Source organism: Thalassophryne amazonica, chromosome 14, assembly GCF_902500255.1.
Source record: "Thalassophryne amazonica chromosome 14, fThaAma1.1, whole genome shotgun sequence".
NCBI lineage: Eukaryota > Metazoa > Chordata > Actinopteri > Batrachoidiformes > Batrachoididae > Thalassophryne > Thalassophryne amazonica.
In genome coordinates this window covers 74,492,097-74,511,406 of record NC_047116.1, presented here as the reverse complement: position 1 = coordinate 74,511,406, position 19,310 = coordinate 74,492,097, and the positions used below count along the sequence as shown (strand labels likewise).

General features: G+C 40.5%; 1 protein-coding gene across 1 annotated transcript in view; it reads left to right on the top strand.

The window, feature by feature from the left end:
- slc15a2 (solute carrier family 15 member 2) overlaps positions 1-19,310 on the top strand; it is a 148,287-nt gene that overhangs the window by 24,724 nt on the left and 104,253 nt on the right. The window contains exons 4-7 of the mRNA XM_034185769.1: positions 9,011-9,103; positions 9,189-9,288; positions 18,446-18,536; positions 18,614-18,691. Of these exons, the coding sequence (XP_034041660.1) occupies positions 9,011-9,103; positions 9,189-9,288; positions 18,446-18,536; positions 18,614-18,691 (362 nt within the window). The remainder of the gene's footprint in view (positions 1-9,010; positions 9,104-9,188; positions 9,289-18,445; positions 18,537-18,613; positions 18,692-19,310) is intronic.

Genomic DNA, 19,310 nt, shown 5'->3' with positions numbered 1-19,310 from the left:
CCTGCACCATAGCGCCCCCCGGTGGTGGCGGGAAATGTCCTATTTTTACTTTAAGAGGTCCTGATGTCACATACTTAACCCAATCAACTTCATTCCACTTCTAAAATATGCAGAACAAATTGGTGAACATAGGCTATGAACGCCGTGAAGTTACGAGTAATTTCCACATGTTGTATTTGAACGAAGTCCTCCTAGGGATTTTGTCCAATGCACTTCAAATTTCTTCCAGATCACCCAGAGATGATACTGACCAAAAGTTATCAAAAGCTTTTCTTTATGTTAAAAGGTGTGGCCGCTATGGCGCCGCCATTTTGACCCTTCGCCATGGAACATTATACTTAAACAGGTACGGATGTCACGTAGTTAACCCCATCAACTTCCTTCCACATCTAAAACATGCAGAACAAGTTGCTGAACGTAGGTAATGATCACCGTGAAGTTATGAGTAACGGCGTCTGTGTGGCGGCATGGCGAATATCGCCCCTTCGCCATGACATTACGTTCTTCCTTTTGACTGCTTTAATTTTGTCGTATCATCATGAAAATTGATACACAGGTCAAGCACGACAACCTCTTACAATTCATAGGGGTGTCGCCCATGGGCGGGGCAAAATGCCTCAATAGCGCCCCCCTTGAATCTTTCAAAAACCCCTCCCCATAGGGTTTTTTTTGGAGTAGGGAGATGAAAATTGGTACACGTGTGACTTGCATAGACGTACAAAAAAGTCTCTTGCACCATGGGTCTACTCCAAACAGGAAGTCGGCCATTTTGAATTTTCTTTTCATTTTGGGGTGACTTCCACATGTTGTATTTGAACGAACTCCTCCTAGGGATTTTGTCCAATGCACTTCAAATTTCTTTGACAACATCCAAAGATGATACTGACTAAAAGTTATCGAAAGCTTTTCTCTATGTTGAAGGGTGTGGCCGCTATGGTACCACCATTTTGACCCTTTGACATGGAACATCAAGTCATGATAACTCCTTCATGCTTTGCCTGATTGACTTGAAACTTCACATGTATGATGATGGTTGGCCCCCGAACACACCCAGCCCCTCTGTTTGCTCACTGAGCGCCCCCTAGTGGATGAACAATCAACATGTCATAACTCCTTGATGCATTGTGTGATTTGTTTAAAATTTTAACTGTGTGATGAGTGGTTGCCCCTGCATGCACATGCCCACATGTGCTCACAAGGGCACCCACTGGCCTGGGTAGGCGGTTGCGCGGAACGAGGGCCCGTATATGACTGCTTGCAGTCCTAGTTATTATTATTAGGGCCCGAGTAGGCAACGTCCTACGAGGACCCTATTGTAATTGCGCTGTTTATTATTATTAGGGCCCGAGTAGGCAACATCCTATGAGGACCCTATTGTAATTGCGCTGTTTATTATTATTATTATTATAATTATTATTTATTATTATTATTCTCACTCTTGAAATCGAAATTTCGGCCTCTTCCTATGCTCAAAAACTCACCAACCTTTCCAGAGTCGTCCGGCCGGATCCGAAATTCGATATTTTGGGGGCCTCGCACATGGTCGCAGAAAAATCGCGAAATACCGCCCCCTAGAAATTTTCAAAAACCCCTCCGCATTGGGCTTTTTTCGTCGTAGCCTCACGAATTTTGGTACACATATTTACCATGCCAGGACGCATGAAAAAGTCTCTTACTGTCATGGTGAAATATCGACAGGAAGTCGGCCATTTTGATTTTAAGTTTCGATTTTGAGCAAATTTTTGCCATTTTTGGCCATTTCCAGTACTTACATTTGAACGAACTCGTCCTAGGGATTTCATCCGATCGACTTCAAATTTGGTCTAAATCATCACAACACAATGGTGATCAAAAGTTATCAAAAGATTCTAATTAAGTCAAAAGGCGTGGCTGCTAGGAGTCGTCAAACGTTGGCGAGCTTTTCGGAGCACGCCATTTCACTTCGAACGGCTGTCACGCCCACATACTTAATCATAGATCCTTCAAACTTGCTGGACATGATGAGGGCTCCGCCTCAACGTCTACATATCTTAAGTTCCCACCTGCGCCATAGCGCCCCCCGGTGGTGGCGGGAAATGTCCTATTTTTACTTTAAGAGGTCCTGATGTCACATACTTAACCCAATCAACTTCATTCCACTTTTAAAACATGCAGAACAAATTGGTGAACGTAGACGATGATCGCCGTGAAGTTACGAGTAACGGCATCCATGTGGCGGCGTGCCGAATATTGCCCATTCGCCATGAAATTACGTTCTTCCTTTTGACGGCTTTAATTTTGTCATATCATTATGAAAATTGAAACACAGGTCAAGCACGACAACCTCTTACAATTCATAGGGGCATCGCCTGTGGGCGGGGCAAAATGTCTCAATAGTGCCCCCTTGAAAATTTCAAAAACCCCTCCCCATAGGGGTTTTTTTGGAGTAGGGAGATGAAAATTGGTACACATGTGTGACTTGCATAGACGTACAAAAAAGTCTCTTGCACCATGAGTCTACTCCAAACAGGAAATCGGCCATTTTGCATTTTCTTCTCTTTTTGAAATGATTTCCACATGTATTTGAACGAACTCCTCCTAGGGATTTTGGCCAATGCACTTCAAATTTCTTTGACAGCATCCGAAGATGATACTGACCAAAAGTTATCAAAAGCTTTTCTCTATGTTGAAGGGTGTGGCTGCTATGGTGCCGCCATTTTGACCCTTTGCCATGGAACATCAAGTCATGATAACTCCTTCATGCTTTGCCTGATTGACTTGAAACTTCACATGTATGATGACGGTTGGCCCCTGAACACACCCGGCCCTCTGTTTGTACACTGGGCGCCCCCTAGTGGACGAACAATCAACATGTCATAACTCCTTGATGCATTGTGTGAGTTGTTAAAAATTTTAACTGTGTGATGAGTAGTTGCCCCTGCATGCACATGCCCACATGTGGTCACAAGGGCACCCACTGGCCTGGGAAGGCGGTCGCGCGGAACGAGGGCCCGTATATGACTGCTTGCAGTCCTAGTTATTATTATTATTATTATTGCCACTTTTGAAATCAAAATTTCGGCTTCTTCCCATGCTCAAAAACTCACCAAACTTTCCAAAGTTGTCCGGCCGGATCCCAAATTCGATATTTTGGGGGCGTCGCACGTGGTTGCAGAAAAATTGCAAAATAGCGCCCCTAGAAATTTTCAAAAACCCCTCTGCATTGGGCTTTTTTCTTCGTAGCCTCACGAAATTCGGTACACATATTTACCATGCCAGGACGCACGAAAAAGTCTCTTACTGTCATGGTGACATATCAACAGGAAGTCGGCCATTTTGATTTTAAGTTTCGATTTTGAGCAAATTTTTGCCAGTTTTGGCCATTTCCACTACTTACATTTGAACAAACTCGTCCTAGGGATTTCATCCGATCGTCTTCAAATTTGGTCAAAATCATCACAACACAATGGTGATCAAAGTTATCAAAAGATTCTAATTAAGTCAAAAGGCGTGGCTTCTAGGGGTCGTCAAACTTTGGCGAGCTTTTCGGAGTACGCCATTTCACTAACCCTAACCCTAACCCTAACCCGCCATGTCACGCCCACATACTTCATCGTAGAGCCTTCAAAATTGCTAGACATGATGAGGGCTCCGCCCTGAACGTCTACATTTCTTAAGTTCCCACCTGCGCCATAGCGCCCCCGGTGGTGGCGGGAAATGTCCTATTTTTACTTTAAGAGGTCCTGATGTCACATACTTAACACCATCAACTTCCTTCCACTTCTAAAACATGCAGAACAAGTTAGTGAACATAGGCGATGATCGCCGTGAATTTACGAGTAACGGCTTCTGTGTGGTGGCGTACCGAATATCGCCCCTTCGCCATGAAATTACGTTCTTCCTTTTGACGGCTTTAATTTTGTCATATCATCATGAAAATTGATACACAGGTCAGGCATGACAACCTCCTACAATTCATAGGGGCCTCGCCCATGGGCGGGGCAAAGTGCCTCAATAGCGCCCCCTTGAAAATTTCAAAAACCCCTCCCCATAGGGGTTTTTTTTGGAATAAGGAGATGAAAATTGGTACACATGTGACTTGCATTGACGTACAAAAAAGTCTCTTGCACCATGAGTCTACTCCAAACAGGAAGTCGGCCATTTTGTATTTGAACGAACTCCTCCTAGGGATTTTGTCCAATGCACTTCAGATTTCTTTGACAGCATCCAAAGATGATACTGACCAAGTTATCGAAAGCTTTTCTCTATGTTGAAGGGTGTGGCCACTATGGTGCCGCCATTTTGACTCTTTCCCATGGAACATCAAGTCATGATAACTCCTTCATGCTTTAACTAATTGACTTGAAACTTCACATGTATGATGACGGTTGGCCCCTGAACACACCCAGCCCCTCTGTTTGTACACTGAGTGCCCCCTAGTGGATGAACAATCAACATGTCATAACTCCTTGATGCATTGTGTGATTTGTTTAAAATTTTAACTGTGTGATGAGTGGTTGCCCCTGCATGCACATGCCCACATGTGGACACAAGGGCACCCACTGGCCTGGGTAGGCGGTTGCGCGGAACGAGGGCCCGTATATGACTGCTTGCAGTCCTAGTTATTATTGTTGTTGCTATTGATGTTATTGTTAAATGCAGAAAAGTCTTTAAAATGGCCCTTTCAACCCCTTGCCTCAATGCCTGCGTGCGTGTACTGTCTGTGCAAACAGCAAGCAAACAGACAGACAGACACACACACACACATATACAACTCTAATTCCAATGTACTTGGGACGTTGTGTGAAATGTAAATAAAAACAGAATGCAATGATTTGCAAATCCTCTTCAACCTATATTCAGTTGAATACACCACAAAGACAAGATATTTAATGTTCAAACTGATAAACGTTGTTGTTTTTGTGTAAATATTTGCTCATTTTGAAATGGATGCCCGCAACACGTTTCAAAAAAGCTGGGATAGGGGCAACAAAAGAATGGGAAAGTTGATGAATGCTCAAAGAACACCTGTTTGGAGCATGCCACATGTGAACATGTTAATTGGAAACAGGTGAGTGTCATGATTGGGTATAAAAGGAGCATCCCCAAAAGGCTCAGCTATTCACAAGGAAAGATGGGGCGAGGATCACCACTGTTAAACAACTGAAGTCGTACATCAAGCAAGAATGGGAAATAATTCCACCTACAAAGCTTCAACAATTAGTGTCCTCAGTTCCCAAACGCTTATTGAATGTTGTTAGAAGGAAAGGTGATGTAACACAGTGGTAAACATACCACTGTCCCAGCATTTTTGAAACGTCTTGCAGGCATCCATTCAAAATGAGCAAATATTTGTACAAAAAACAATAAAGTTCATCAGTTTGAACATTAAATATCTTGTAAAACAAAAAAGGTGAGTTCTCCACGCTTCTGTATATCACAAACAATTCTGGTGCAACCAGATAGGACTGACTTATAAAAGAGAAAAACAGCTGGTGCAACACAGAAATAGGTGCTGAAAAATTTTAATAAGGTGCTGAAAACATGCAAAAGGGACATTTCGATGTGAAAGTCACATCTTCATCAGAGTCCTGCAAAGACAAGGATGGTACAGCTTAAATACTAATAGGAAACAGGTGTCCTAATGCTTCCAAGGGGTCATGACCATCCGTCAAGCACAGCACTCACTCAATTAGTAATCAGTTCATGATTAGAAACGCTGTCCCAAAACAAACATGACAAAAACCAAAATAAAATACAATTAATATTAGAGAAAACAGGTAAGTTTTAGTTCTTCATTCAAACCAAAAGGTTCCAAGGTGCCTAAATATTCTAATATTATTAGAATATAATATTAGTCTTTGTGGTGTTTTCAGTTGAATATAGGTTGAAGAGGATTTGCAAATCATTGTATTCTGTTTTAATTTACGTTTCACACAACGTCCCAACTTCATTGGAATTGGGGTTGTACCTCTGTTCACTATTGCAGTGGAGTCAAAATGAAACATGGGGTGCTTCTAGTGTCAATTTTCAGGTTTAATTCAAGGGATGTGATAAAAATATCACATTGACTATATACGAATTACAGCTATTTGTAAGCATAAGTCGTTAGACAATCAGACAGTTTCATGAATAAGACCCTTGCAGCCTTGTTTAGTTATGTCCACTTGCTATGTGGTTATGTCCACTCTTTTTAACAACTTTACAAGTTGAGTTGTAAAGTTGAGTTCAACATCCAAAACTTGTAAGAGTAACTATGTTAAAGAGATGTAGCAAATGGACATAACTAAACAAGGTTGCAATGTTTTAGAATGCAGGTAATTGCATTGCACATGCAAGAAGTCATTACAATGAAATGTCCAAAAGCGAGACAGAAAATGAAGTTTGCAACCAGTGAATTAAATGTATTTTTATTCTAAATAAAAGTTGTAAAAGTACTTGAACGGTGAGAAAATGCAGACTATTTGCTTTCCTTTGTCAATTTCCTTTGTCAATATGACACAAAAAGTACTATAATGGCAATATTTGTGTTAAAAACGCAGGACAGTTCTCTCATTTTTGAAATTAAAATTATTTTGTAATGTTTGTATTTTTCAAATAAAGCAAAACACAACTGTCCTTCTCTGTGCAAATTGAGACTAGAAACTCATTTTGAATTGTTTATTAAGAACTCTCACAACATAAGGGTAAATAAAAAAAAATTAATATCAATTTAATTGTTATTCAGTAATCTGGGTCAACTATTTCTACCCATCCCAAAAAAGTCTTAAAAGTTCTTAAATACATAAGTTCCAAAGAGGATACGGCTTTACATTCAGATTACTTTATTTGTCCCAGAAGTGCAATAAATTTATACAGTCAGCCTGGCTGTAATTACAGAATAAATATGATAAAAGAAATAAGGAAATAAAAAAAAAAACATTAAGTGTCTCCTGGATTTTGAGCCAACAATAGATTTTCTGAAATCTTTAATAATTTCCTTAGTTCTTAACACATTTAAATTGAGGAAGCTATCATTACACCATCTGACAGATTCAGGGAGGACACAGCTGTGATTGGATTGGTGGCCCTGAATGAGAGACAATAAGAGTGTGTCATCTGAGAACGTGACAAGATAGTTATTATGTTGAGAAGATCTACAGCTGTATGTATAAAGGATAAAAAGCAGTGGGCAAAGGACACAGCCCTGAGGAGAACCTGTATCTGTGTATTTTGTGTCCATTCACAAAAACTTACTGCAGTCTGTTTGTTAAAAAACTTAAAATCATCAATAAAATCTGATCAGATATCATAAAATAGAAAGCTAGCCAATCAATTCAAATATGGAGCTGCAACTTATTAATAGCAGAGCTAAAAATCAGCAAATAAAAGGGTTTTGGGATTTGGTCTGTTTGAAATGCTTACGCGCTCTCTCTAGAATGAAGAGCTCAGCATCCTCCACATCCTTACCTGCTTAATAGATAAACTGCAATGGATCCAATTTGTCTAAAGTTAGTGACAAAATTTCATCCTTAAAAATTTTTCGTGCACCCACAATGTTTACTCATATTTCCTCGCTTGCAGATGTTGACTTTCTAGTTGTTTTTCTCTTCTCCAATTCCTCATGTACCACAGTTTTAAAGTGTTCAAAGCTCATGTACACAACCCCTTCAAACCTTGTATCTCTGCACTGCCCACTACAGTGTGGGATGTTGCATGCCGCACATGGCTTTTGAGGTGGCGTTTGAGGTGTGCTGGATGCCCCTTGAAGCACCATGTTTGGAGCCTGCAACTGTGTCAGCAGCACCAGGTGTACACGTGCTGCAGACACTCTGGATGGGACATAGGTGGCCGCAGCAGATGTGTGCTGAAGGGGCTGGCATCACAGAATGAACTGTCCCCTCTAAAAATTGATCCGTTCCCGCCTTCACTGTGCATACGTCTTTGACTGATTCTGAGTCTCACTCTACACCCAAAGTGATCAAAGGGAATAATGTGATTATTAACCATCAGATGACAAAGTAAAACCTCTTAAATCATTCTAACGTCAGTTTGATGCAGGAAAGAGGCCAGTTTAATCAGAAAACAAGACGATAATTGGTGAATCGCTACTGAAGCTACAAAATGATGTTAGGCACAGCAGCTCGTCTGAGTCTGACGTGCTGCTGTGGTTCTCTGATTGCTTCCTCCGTCTTATATGATGAAATAATGCTGAACTTATGTGGAAATGATTGTTGTACAAAAGCTACAGATACGAGGTCTGTTAGAAAAGTATCCGACCTTATTATTTTTTTCAAAAACCATATGGATTTGAATCACGTGTGATTGCGTCAGCCAAGCTTGAACCCTCGTGCGCATGCGTGAGTTTTTTCATGCCTGTCGGTTGCTTCATTCGCCTGTGAGCAGGCTTTGAGTGAAGTGTGGTCTACCCCTCTCGTCTATTTTTTATTGCAAATAAATGGCTGAACGATTTAGAGCTTTGCTGCATCAATTTTTTTCCAGAAACTGTAAGAGACCTCCAGGTGGACACCGTTCAGAAAATTAATATGGCTTTCAGGGACGAAAAAAGAGAAGATGAGAAAATAGATAATTCATCTTAAATTCTAAGTATTTATTTCTCTATTATTGTTCTATTAAGTATTTATTGTTGTATTATTCCATTATTATGGTTACTCTACTGTCAGTTTTGAATTAAATTACAAGTTGCACAAAGTATGAATGCTCCTGAAGAGAAATGGCAGCAGTAACAATCTTCTGCCTGAGGAAGATGTGCTTATATTCCATCACAAACGGATGGTAGTTTGCCACATACACAAAGCCATCACATACTAATGCTGCCACCATCGTGCACGCGTCGTGTGCACCAGTGTCTTTTGCAAAAGACTTTTATGTGACTGCCATCTCTTTTACAAACAAAGCCTACAATGGGATTCTTGCAATAGAGACCATCAGCTACTCTCCTAAATTGCAGACAGTCTTATCTCTTTGTGACGGCGGCTTTAATGACAACATTCATGTCTGAGTAACAATGATCGTCATTTGATTCCTATAGGACCATCATCTACTTGTCCATCATTTATGCTGTCGGTCATGTGGTCAAGTCCGTTGGAGCTATTCCTACTGTAGGAGACGGTAATACGCATATGTAAGTCATTTTGATCAATTTCATTCATTTCTTTGAGGTGTGCATCCATCAGGCATCATCAGCAGGTTGTCTGTTTGTGTCCCAGAGCTTTGTCCATGTTGGGTCTGATACTAATCGCCCTGGGCACTGGTGGAATCAAACCCTGTGTGGCAGCATTTGGAGGAGACCAGTTCAGTGAAGAGCACGTGAGTACCACTCTGTTTATCTTGTTCAGAGTATTTATTGATGATTACGGTCTGTCGGTCCAATAAAAAAAAACACTAGGACATTTAAATGACTTAATTAAAGGTCATTAATGAACAAAAGTTTATATCAGTTTGTATAAAATTTATTCTTAGAATTCAGATTGCTTCCCATAAGTATGTTACTGTTACAGAATGCTTCTTAAAGCACGTCTTTAAGTCAATGAATATGTCTTGGACTTAATTTATATCAATGATAAAGAAAAAACAAGGAGTACGTTACCGCATGGTTAATGTGTCTGGAGTAGACAGTCCTCAAAAAGTGATTGCAAGAAGAAGACTAGCGAGGGTAGCCACCAGAACATCCAGGCAACTCTCAAAGAGTTATAGGTATCTATGGCTGTGATTGGAGAAAATGTGCAGTGAGAAACTTTGGTCTCTTATTCCACCACTCACAGCTTCGTGGTCGAGTAGATCAGAGAAGAATTTTCACACAACAAAACAGATAAATCGAGGTTTCAGTCTCCCATGTGCCTTCTGACAAACTGCAGCTGATGTGTTCTTTATAAGAAATATTTTTCTGCGCCGTTCCACCATGAAGCTGTATTAACAGTGATGCAACAGAAAAAGTTGTGTTGTGCACAGTTTCATCAGTCAGAGCTACAGAATCCAAGAACTCATGACTACGGTAAAATTTTCATCTTAGGTGCATGTCCACTGTGAGAGACATAATCTAAAAAACAAACAAACAAAAAAAAAAAAATCCAGAAATCACAATGTATGATTTTTTTAAATAATTTATTTGTATGTTACTGCTGCAAATAAGTATTTGAACACCTGTGAAAATCAGTGTTAATATTTGGTACAGTAGCTTTTGTTTGCAATTACAGAGATCAAACATTTCCTGTAGTTTTTCACCAGGTTTGCACACTGCAGCAGGGATTTTGGTCCACTCCTCCATTCAGATCTTCTCTAGATCTTTCAGGTTTGGAGTTTCAGCTCCCTCCAACGATTTTCTATTGAGTTCAGGTTTGGAGACTGGCCAGGCCACTCCAGGAGCCCCTCCTTAGTTGCCCTGGCTGTGTGTTTGGGGTCATTGTCATGCTGGAAGACCCAGCCATGACCCATCTTCAACGCTCTTACTGAGGGAAGGAGGTTGTTTGCCAAAATCTCACAATATATGACCCCATCCATCCTCCCTTCAGTACGGTGCAGTCGTCCTGTCCCCTTTGCAGAAGAGCACCTCCAGAGTATGATGTTTCCACCCCCATGCTTCACGGTTGGGATGGTTATCTTGGGGTTGTTCTCATCCTCTAAACATGGTAAGTGGAGTTGATTCCAAAAAGCTCTATTCTGGTCTCATCTGACCACATGACCTTCTCCCATGTCTCCTCTGGATCATCCAGATGGTCACTGGTGAACTTCAAACGGGCCTGGACATGTGCTGGCTTGAGCAGGGGGACCTTGCTGCCCTGCAGGATTTTAAACCATGACAGCATCATGTGCTACTAATGTAATCTTTGTGACTGTGGTCCCAGCTCTCTTCAGGTCATTGACCAGGTCCTCCTGTGTAGTTCTGAGCTTTCTCAGAATCATCCTTACCCCACAAAGTGAGATCTTGCATGGAATCCCAGACCGAGGGAGATTGACAGTCATCTTGTGTTTCTTCCACTTTCTAATAAATATCATAACAGTTTTCTTCTACCAAGCTGCTTGCCTGTTGTCCTGTAGTCCATCCCAGCCTTGCGCAGGTCTACAGTTTTATCCCTGGTGTCCTTAGACAGCTCTTTGGTTTTGGCTATGGTGTACAGGTTGGAGTGTGATTGATTGAGTGTGTGAACAGGTGTCTTTTATACAGGTAACAAGTTCAAACAGGTGCACTTAATACAGGTAAAGAGTGCAGAATAAGAGGTCTTCTTAAAGAAAAATTAACAGGTCTGTGTGAGCCAGAATTCTTGCTGGTTGGTAAGTGTTCAAATACATATTTGCAGCAGTAACATACAAATAAATTATTAAAAAATCATACATTGTGCTTTCTGGAATTTTTTTTTAGATTACGTCTCTCACAGTGGACATGCACCTAAGATGAAAATTTCAGACCCCTCCATGATTTCTAAGTGGGAGAACTTTCAGGGTGTTCAAATACTTATTTTCCTCACTGTATGTATCATATGAGATATATATACGAGGTCTGTTAGAAAAGTATCCGACCTTTTTATTTTTTTCAAAAACCATATGGATTTGAATCACGTGTGATTGCATCAGCCAAGCTTGAACCTTCGTGCGCATGCGTGAGTTTTTTCACGGCTGTCGGTTGCGTCATTCGCCTGTGAGCAGGCTTTGTGTGAGCACTGGTCCACCCCTCTCGTTGTTTTTTTTATTGCGAATAAATGTCTGAACGATTTGGAGCTTTGCTGCATCAATTTTTTTCCAGAAACTGTGAGAGACCTCCAGGTGGACACCGTTCGGAAAATTAATATGGCTTTCAGGAACGATTTTATGGGGATTATACAGATTAAGGAGTGTTACTGCCGGTTTAAGGACGGCCCACAACTGCTGAGAACGCGGCGCGCTCCCAGCGCCGATCGACATGCTCAGACCCTGCTGAAACAACCAGATCATTTCCAATGTGAAGGCTTTGTTGATCTGGGACCTCGTCTGACTTTCACAAAAAGGCAGAAGTCGTGGACATCAGCACTTTTTCGGCACATTCCACTGTTACAGGAGTTTTTCTCATGGAAAGAAAAGCGGAGGGATGCGCCACGGAGCCGTTCATTACGCGGGACAAAACCACCTCGGTGTTGGTCTCAAGACAGCGTCCAGTTTAGAAATGAATGGCACATTCCACTGTTACAGGAGTTTTTGTCATGGAAAGAGGAGTGGCTCCTCTGCGCGTCGCGGTGGAGCTGCATGGCGCAAAGCAACGCCGTGATGAAGCCTTCCAGGACATTTTGGGGCAGGTCCAGCTCATGCACAATCACAATTGGATAATCACACGACTGAAAAGCAACCGACAGCCGTCTGAAATCCACCTTTAAGCCGTCCTGTGAGACCAACACGGAGGTGGTTTTGTCCCGCGTATTGAACAGCTCCGTGGCGCGTCCCTCCGCTCCTCTTTCCATGACAAAAACTCCTGTTACAGTGGAATGTGCCGTTCATTTCTAAACTGGACGCTGTCTTGATCTGGTATGTCGTCTGATTAGCACAGGAATTGTGAAAAGACGTGGACATCAGCATTTTTTCGGCACATTGAGACAGACGTGCGGAGGAATTCCGCGCGTCGCGGTGGAGCTGCATGGCACAAAGCAACGCCGTGATAAAGCCTTCCAGGACATGTTGGGGCAGGTCCAGCTCATGCACAATCACAATCGGATAATCACACGACTGAAAAGCAACCGGAATCCATCTGAAATCCACCTTTAAGCCATCCTGTGAGACCAACACCGAGGTGGTTTTGTCCCGCGTAATGAATGGCTCTGTGGCGCGTCCCTCCGTTTTTCTTTCCATGAAAAAAACTCCTGTTACAGTGGAATGTGCCGAAAAAGTGACAAGTGACAAAGTGACAAAGTTTTTATTCGGCACACAAAATATTCAGATAGAAAAAAATGAACAATTCCACAAACAAACATAGACAAAACTAGTGAGTCCGAAAGGGTGTGGGCTGAAGCAAAGCTTATTAGCGCCCACCCCTGCCCACCCCAAGTCCAACAATTCTAATCAGTCATATTTACATAAATATAAATTCACTACTACATGTCGACACACAGACATACACATCAATATACTATTCACTTATAATTATATTTATATAGTACCAGATCACAAGAAAGTCAAATCAAGGCACTTTACGCCAGTAAGGACTAACCTTACCAACCCCCAGAGCAAGCACTAGGCAACTGTGGTGAGGAAAAACTCCCTATAAGGAAGAAACCTCAAGCAGACCAGGCTCTTGGGGGTGACCCTCTGCTTGGGCTGTGCCATATATACCTATATACATACGTATATACTTTACAAACATAAATATATACATACATATACACAGTCACTTATATACATATACATATACACCTACCCATATCTATATATCTACATACGCATATACATACCCACACATTCAATATACAATAAGTCCCACTTATAAATTGAACATTCCATATAAATCAAATTATATTTGCTTCTTTATGATACTTAGACATAATGTTCTTTTTGAGTAGTTTCTTAAATCTCACTAAGGTACTACTCATTCTAACCTCTGTTGAACATTTGTTCCATTTCCTCACCCCAACCACAGACACACAAAAACCCTTTACATTTGTTCTTACTGGTGGTTTCATAAAAATTGCACAACCTCTTAAACTATATCTGGATTCCCTCAATCGGAACAGACTCTGGACATGTCTCGGTAAGGCTTGGTTTTTCGCTCGAAATAAAGTTTGAATTGTAATGTAATCGACCAAATCAGTGAATTTTAATAAATTTAAAGACACAAATAGAGAATGAGTTGGTTCACAATATTGTTTATTGCAGATGATTCGTATGGCTTGTTTTTGCAAAAGGAATATTGGATTGGTATTTGATTTGTAAGTGTTTCCCCATGACTCAACACAATATGTCATATATGGTACCATCAGAGAATGATATAAAGTAAGTAACCCTTCTTGCGGCAGTAGGTCTTTGGCTTTATACAAAATGGCGATAGTTTTTGACAATTTTGATTTCACATAATTTATATGTGGTTTCCAGCTAAGTTTATTATCAATTATAACAGCTAAAAATTTATTCTCTGTTACTAACTCAATTTCCTTATTGTTTATAGTTAAATTTTTACATTTGGGTGCCTGTTTATTTCCAAATATAATACATTTAGTTTTCCCAAGGTTGAGTGACAACTTGTTAGCGTCAAACCAAACCTTAAATTTTTCCAGTTCTTTCTCCACTATGTACAGAAGCTGTTCAAGATTTTCACAGCTACAGAACACAGTTGTATCATCCGCAAAAAGGACACATCTCAGTGAACTCGACACCCAACTTATATCATTTATATAGATTATAAACAACAAAGGACCCAGCACTGAGCCCTGCGGCACCCCAAATGTGACATCCCTGAGTTCAGAATTTGTATTATTGAATTGAACATACTGAAATCTGCCTTGTAAATAACTAGCTATCCATTCATATGCCAGACCTCTGATTCCATATTTCTGCAGTTTACTTAATAGTATTCCATGGTTAATTGTGTCAAACGCTTTCTGTAAATAAAAAAAAACACCTATTGTATATTGTTTATTGTCAATTGCAGTTGCTATACTTTCCACAAAGTCCATCAAAGCATGTGATGTAGTTCGAGACCTTCTGAATCCATATTGTTCTTCACAAATGATATTATGCTTCAGTAAATAATCATTTAATCTTTTAGCAAATATTTTTTCCAAAATTTTGGAAAATTGTGGCAGGAGTGATATAGGTCTATAATTAGAAAATGTGTGTTTGTCACCAGTTTTAAACAGAGGAATTACTTTGGCTATTTTCATTTGAGAAGGAAATTTACCAGTACTTAGTGACATACTGCAAATATAATTGAACGGTTTTACTATACAATCAATAACTTTTTTTAATAAAGCCATATCCAAATTATTAAAATCAGTCGATTTCTTACTTTTTGAACCATGAACCAGATCAAGTATTTCCCTTTCATGAGTACCACCAATGAACATTGAAACAGATTTGTTAAACGTTGAATTATTTACCCAGAAGTTATTAGTTGATGAGTCAATTTTACTGGCAAGATTTTTACCCACATTAACGAAGTATTCATTAAAGTGTTCAGCAATAGACTCGTCGTTATCAATCGTGATGTAGTTGTTACTCTGAAAAAATGAAGGATAATCTCTAGTTACTCTATTCTTTTTTACTATTTCATTTAACATGTTCCATGTGTTTTTGATGTTATTTCTATTTTTGACAAGTAACTCATTATAATATGTTTTTTTTACTGAGTCTCATGATATTGATTAACTTATTCTTATATGTTTTATACTTACTTTCAGCTTCCTTAGTTCGTAGTTTTATGAATTGTTTATATAGTACGTTTTTCTTTTTACATGCCCTCTGAAGTCCCTTAGTTATCCATGGTTTGTTGCTATATTGATTTCTATATATTTTGTCAACAAATGGACAGTGTTTATTATACAAACTGGAAAAAAATGGAAATGAAAGCATCATATGACCTGTCAACATCATCAACAAAAACATCTGACCAATTCTGACTTGATAAATCCTCCCTTAAATTATCAATTGTTTCAGGTGTTACTTTTCTACTCATGAATTTGATATTGCTTCGATACTTACAACAACCCTCCAATGCAAAGACTGAGAAAACTGGCAAGTGATCACTGATATCACTGACCAGTAGTCCCCCACTAAGATTACCGGATATAACGTTAGTTAAAATATTGTCAATGAGAGTTGTTGAGTCCATAGTTATTCTGCTAGGATGAATGATGGTTGGAAACAGTCCTAAACAGTACAAGGTGTTTATAAATGAGGTAATTTGTGGATGATTGTGAGGGTTTAAAAAATCTATATTGAAATCTCCACAGACAAATAAATGCTTATTTCTGTTGATTTTGTTGTACATTCCTAATATAATGTCTTCAAAGGTGTCAATATTTGTCCCAGGAGCTCTGTAAATGCAACTAACAACTATGTTTTTGGAGTTTATAGATGTAATTTCTATGGTAACACATTCCATGATGTTGTCCACTGTAAATGACATGTTAATGAGTTTACAGTTATAATCTGACCTTACAAACAATGCAACGCCTCCGCCCCTTCTCGTCTGCCTATTAACCAGGAACAATTCATAACCATCAAGATATACCAGATCTTTATTATCCTCATTTAACCATGTTTCTGAAATTGCAATAACTGAAAAACGTTTTTTGGATGTGTTCAAACAATCATTAATAGTGGACAGATTACGAGAAAGACTTCTGCTGTTGAAATGTATAATTGAAAAATCTTCATCATTGATTTTATAATTTTTGAATTGTTCTTCTGTAAAATATTTGCACTGTCTCACAATATTCTCACTGAAAAAGGTATCAGGATCATTTTCAGATTCGAAGGGGTGGTTAGCAGAGTTATTATAATTAAATGTATCTAGACAGAGCTCCTGGGCAGAAATAAACGGATCATTATCCTTAGTCATTATGTCTCTCTTGTCTCCGGGTGTAGATGATGTGGATGAGTGAGTTGCTCCAGTCTGCATCATGGTGCTGTGATGTGTTTGAGTCCTCATACCTATTGTTCATATTTGTCCAGCTCCTCGATGTTCCTTATTGCCATAACCTTTGCTTGTTCAGGTGATCCGTTCAGTTTGATGAATATTTTACAGTTTGAAGTCCATGTGTGCTGGATTTTTCCCTGTTTCTTTAAGAAGCGTGCTTTCCTGGCGATGTCGGCATTCCGTTTGGTGAGATGTTCATTGATGAATACGTTTGTCCCTTTCAGTTTTCTTCCTTGTTTTAACAGTGCTGTTTTGTGTTTTCTGTTGATGAATCTCATGATGACGGTTCGTTTATCACCGTCATTTCTCCGGGGCAGAGGGTGGCACGCTTCAATGTTATTTAAATCCATTTCTATACCTTTAGATAGGAGGAAATCAGCAACCTGTTTTTCCACAGAGCTGACCTCCTGTTCACTGGGCTCCCCTCCGCTCTCATCTCTTACCGCCCGTGCGTAGGACCGTGGTTTGATGTGAAGACCTGTGATGATGACGTCGTTAATTCTGGTGTACTGCTCCAATTCAGCCACTCTATTTTCCAGCTGCACCAGACGCCGGTCTTTCTCAGCGTTCTGGAGCTGTAATGCCTTCACCTCCTCCACCAGATCCATGATTGATTTCTGTTGCTGCTTCACAACAGAAATCTCCTCTGATAGAAAGTCCAGAGATTTTTTAATATCGTCACCTTCCTCCGCTGTCAGAACCTTCTTAGGCCCCATGGTCGGCTTATGAGCAGCTTGTCGATCGCCGATGTTAACAGCCTGCGTTGTTTGTCACCGGGATGGATCTGCACTGCGCTGGTGCCGCGCGGCCTCGGTGTTTCCGCGCTGATGGATCCGCGGTGGCTGCACGAGGCCTCGGGGAAGCGGCACTCGTGACGCGCGGCTTTAATGACGCAGCGCGCGGCCTCAGTGAATTCACCACGTTGGGCGGGCCTCGGACGTTGTTGCTGTCCAGTCGCGGGGCTAAGTTGCCGGTTGAGGTGGTATTCCCACTGTCCGGGTTGGCAAACACCGGCGTGGCAGATGGCAACTACAAACACCACCTCTGAAAACTCAGGTACAAACTTTTTACAGCTCGCTCTGACGACACGCAGCTCTCTGACGACACGCAGCTCTCTGACTGGACGACACGCAGCTCTCTGTGTCAGTGTGAGGTGACAAATGAAGCTACAGATGCACAACTAACACCAAATTGGAGCTGAATCTGAATCTGTACTGATGTCCACGACTTCTGCCTTTTTGTGAAAGTCAGACGAGGTCCCGGATCAACAAAGCCTTCAGGTTGGAAATGATCTGGTTGTTTCAGCGGGGTCTGAGCATGTCGATCGGCGCCCGGAGTGCGGTGCGCTTTCAGCAGTTGTGGGCCGTCCTTAAAGCGGCAGTAACACTCCTTAATCTGTGTAATCCCCATAAAATCGTCCCTGAAAGCCATATTAATTTTCCGAACGGTGTCCACCTGGAGGTCTCTCACAGTTTCTGGAAAAAACTTGATGCAGCAAAGCTCCAAATCGTTCAGACATTTATTTGCAATAAAAAAACGACGAGAGGTGGACCAGTGCTCACACAAAGCCTGCTCACAGGCGAATGATGCAACTGACAGCCGTGAAAAAACTCACGCATGCGCACGACGGTTCAAGCTTGGCTGATGCAATCACACGTGATTCAAATCCATATGGTTTTTGAAAAAAATAAAAAGGTCGGATACTTTTCTAACAGACCTCGTGTGTGTGTGTGTGTGTGTATATATATATATATATATATATAAAATATGTGAACAATATATGATGTTTTTTTCAAATCCTTTAGGTACAAATGTCAGAATTTTAAAAGTTTTAAGTATTTCCTGACATTTTATTGTGTTGATCTCCTCCAGGTGAATGAGAGGCAGAAATTCTTCTCTATTTTCTACATGTCAATCAACGCCGGGAGCCTTTTGTCAACTGTCATTACTCCAATATTGAGAGGTGAGCATTGACAGTGTCCCGTTAAACCTTGTTGCTAATGCACAGCGGCCCTATTAACCCTTGATGTGCTCCTGCAGGGGATGTGCAGTGTTTTGGTGGAGACTGTTATGCTCTGGCCTTTGGGGTTCCCGCAGCTCTGATGATTATATCATTATGTAAGTGCAATGTTAAACTCTAGTGGTGGTTACTTATACCTTTCAGTTGTTATTTTGGTTGATGCAGTTACTTTCAGTCTCTCACTTTTGAGAGTGCATGAGTGGTATCTACTGAGGTATAGAGTGTTAGAACTGAAAAATAATCTTTAGCATGCAGGATCACATTTTTTGGTCCATAATCCAATCTGAGTACTTCAAGGTCTGCTGATATCACGTTTGAGACAATATTTGAACAAATATTTTAATCCTTTGGAAACCTGTGCCAATTCAAAATGCAGATCCACCTTGGATTTGCTGTGGCGACTCGAGTGCAAAACAAGGGAGCAGCCGAAGGGACTTACTTTTTATTTTAGTCCTTTGGACCAAAGCCCATATTACTATTATTTGCAGTTGGATGATTATCTGAAAAACTGATGAATTTTTTAATTTAGGGGACTGTCTGCTCATGGTACATTGGACTTTCTGATTGAATCCCTGTGGGCTCTGAAAAAGAGCCCCAAACTTTTGCACACTTCTCATTTTATTGCTGATAAACAGCTCTGGAACATTTTCTATAGCTCTGCATATTGATTCCTTAAAACATGTCTACCTACACAATGATTCATTGACCTTGATGGGA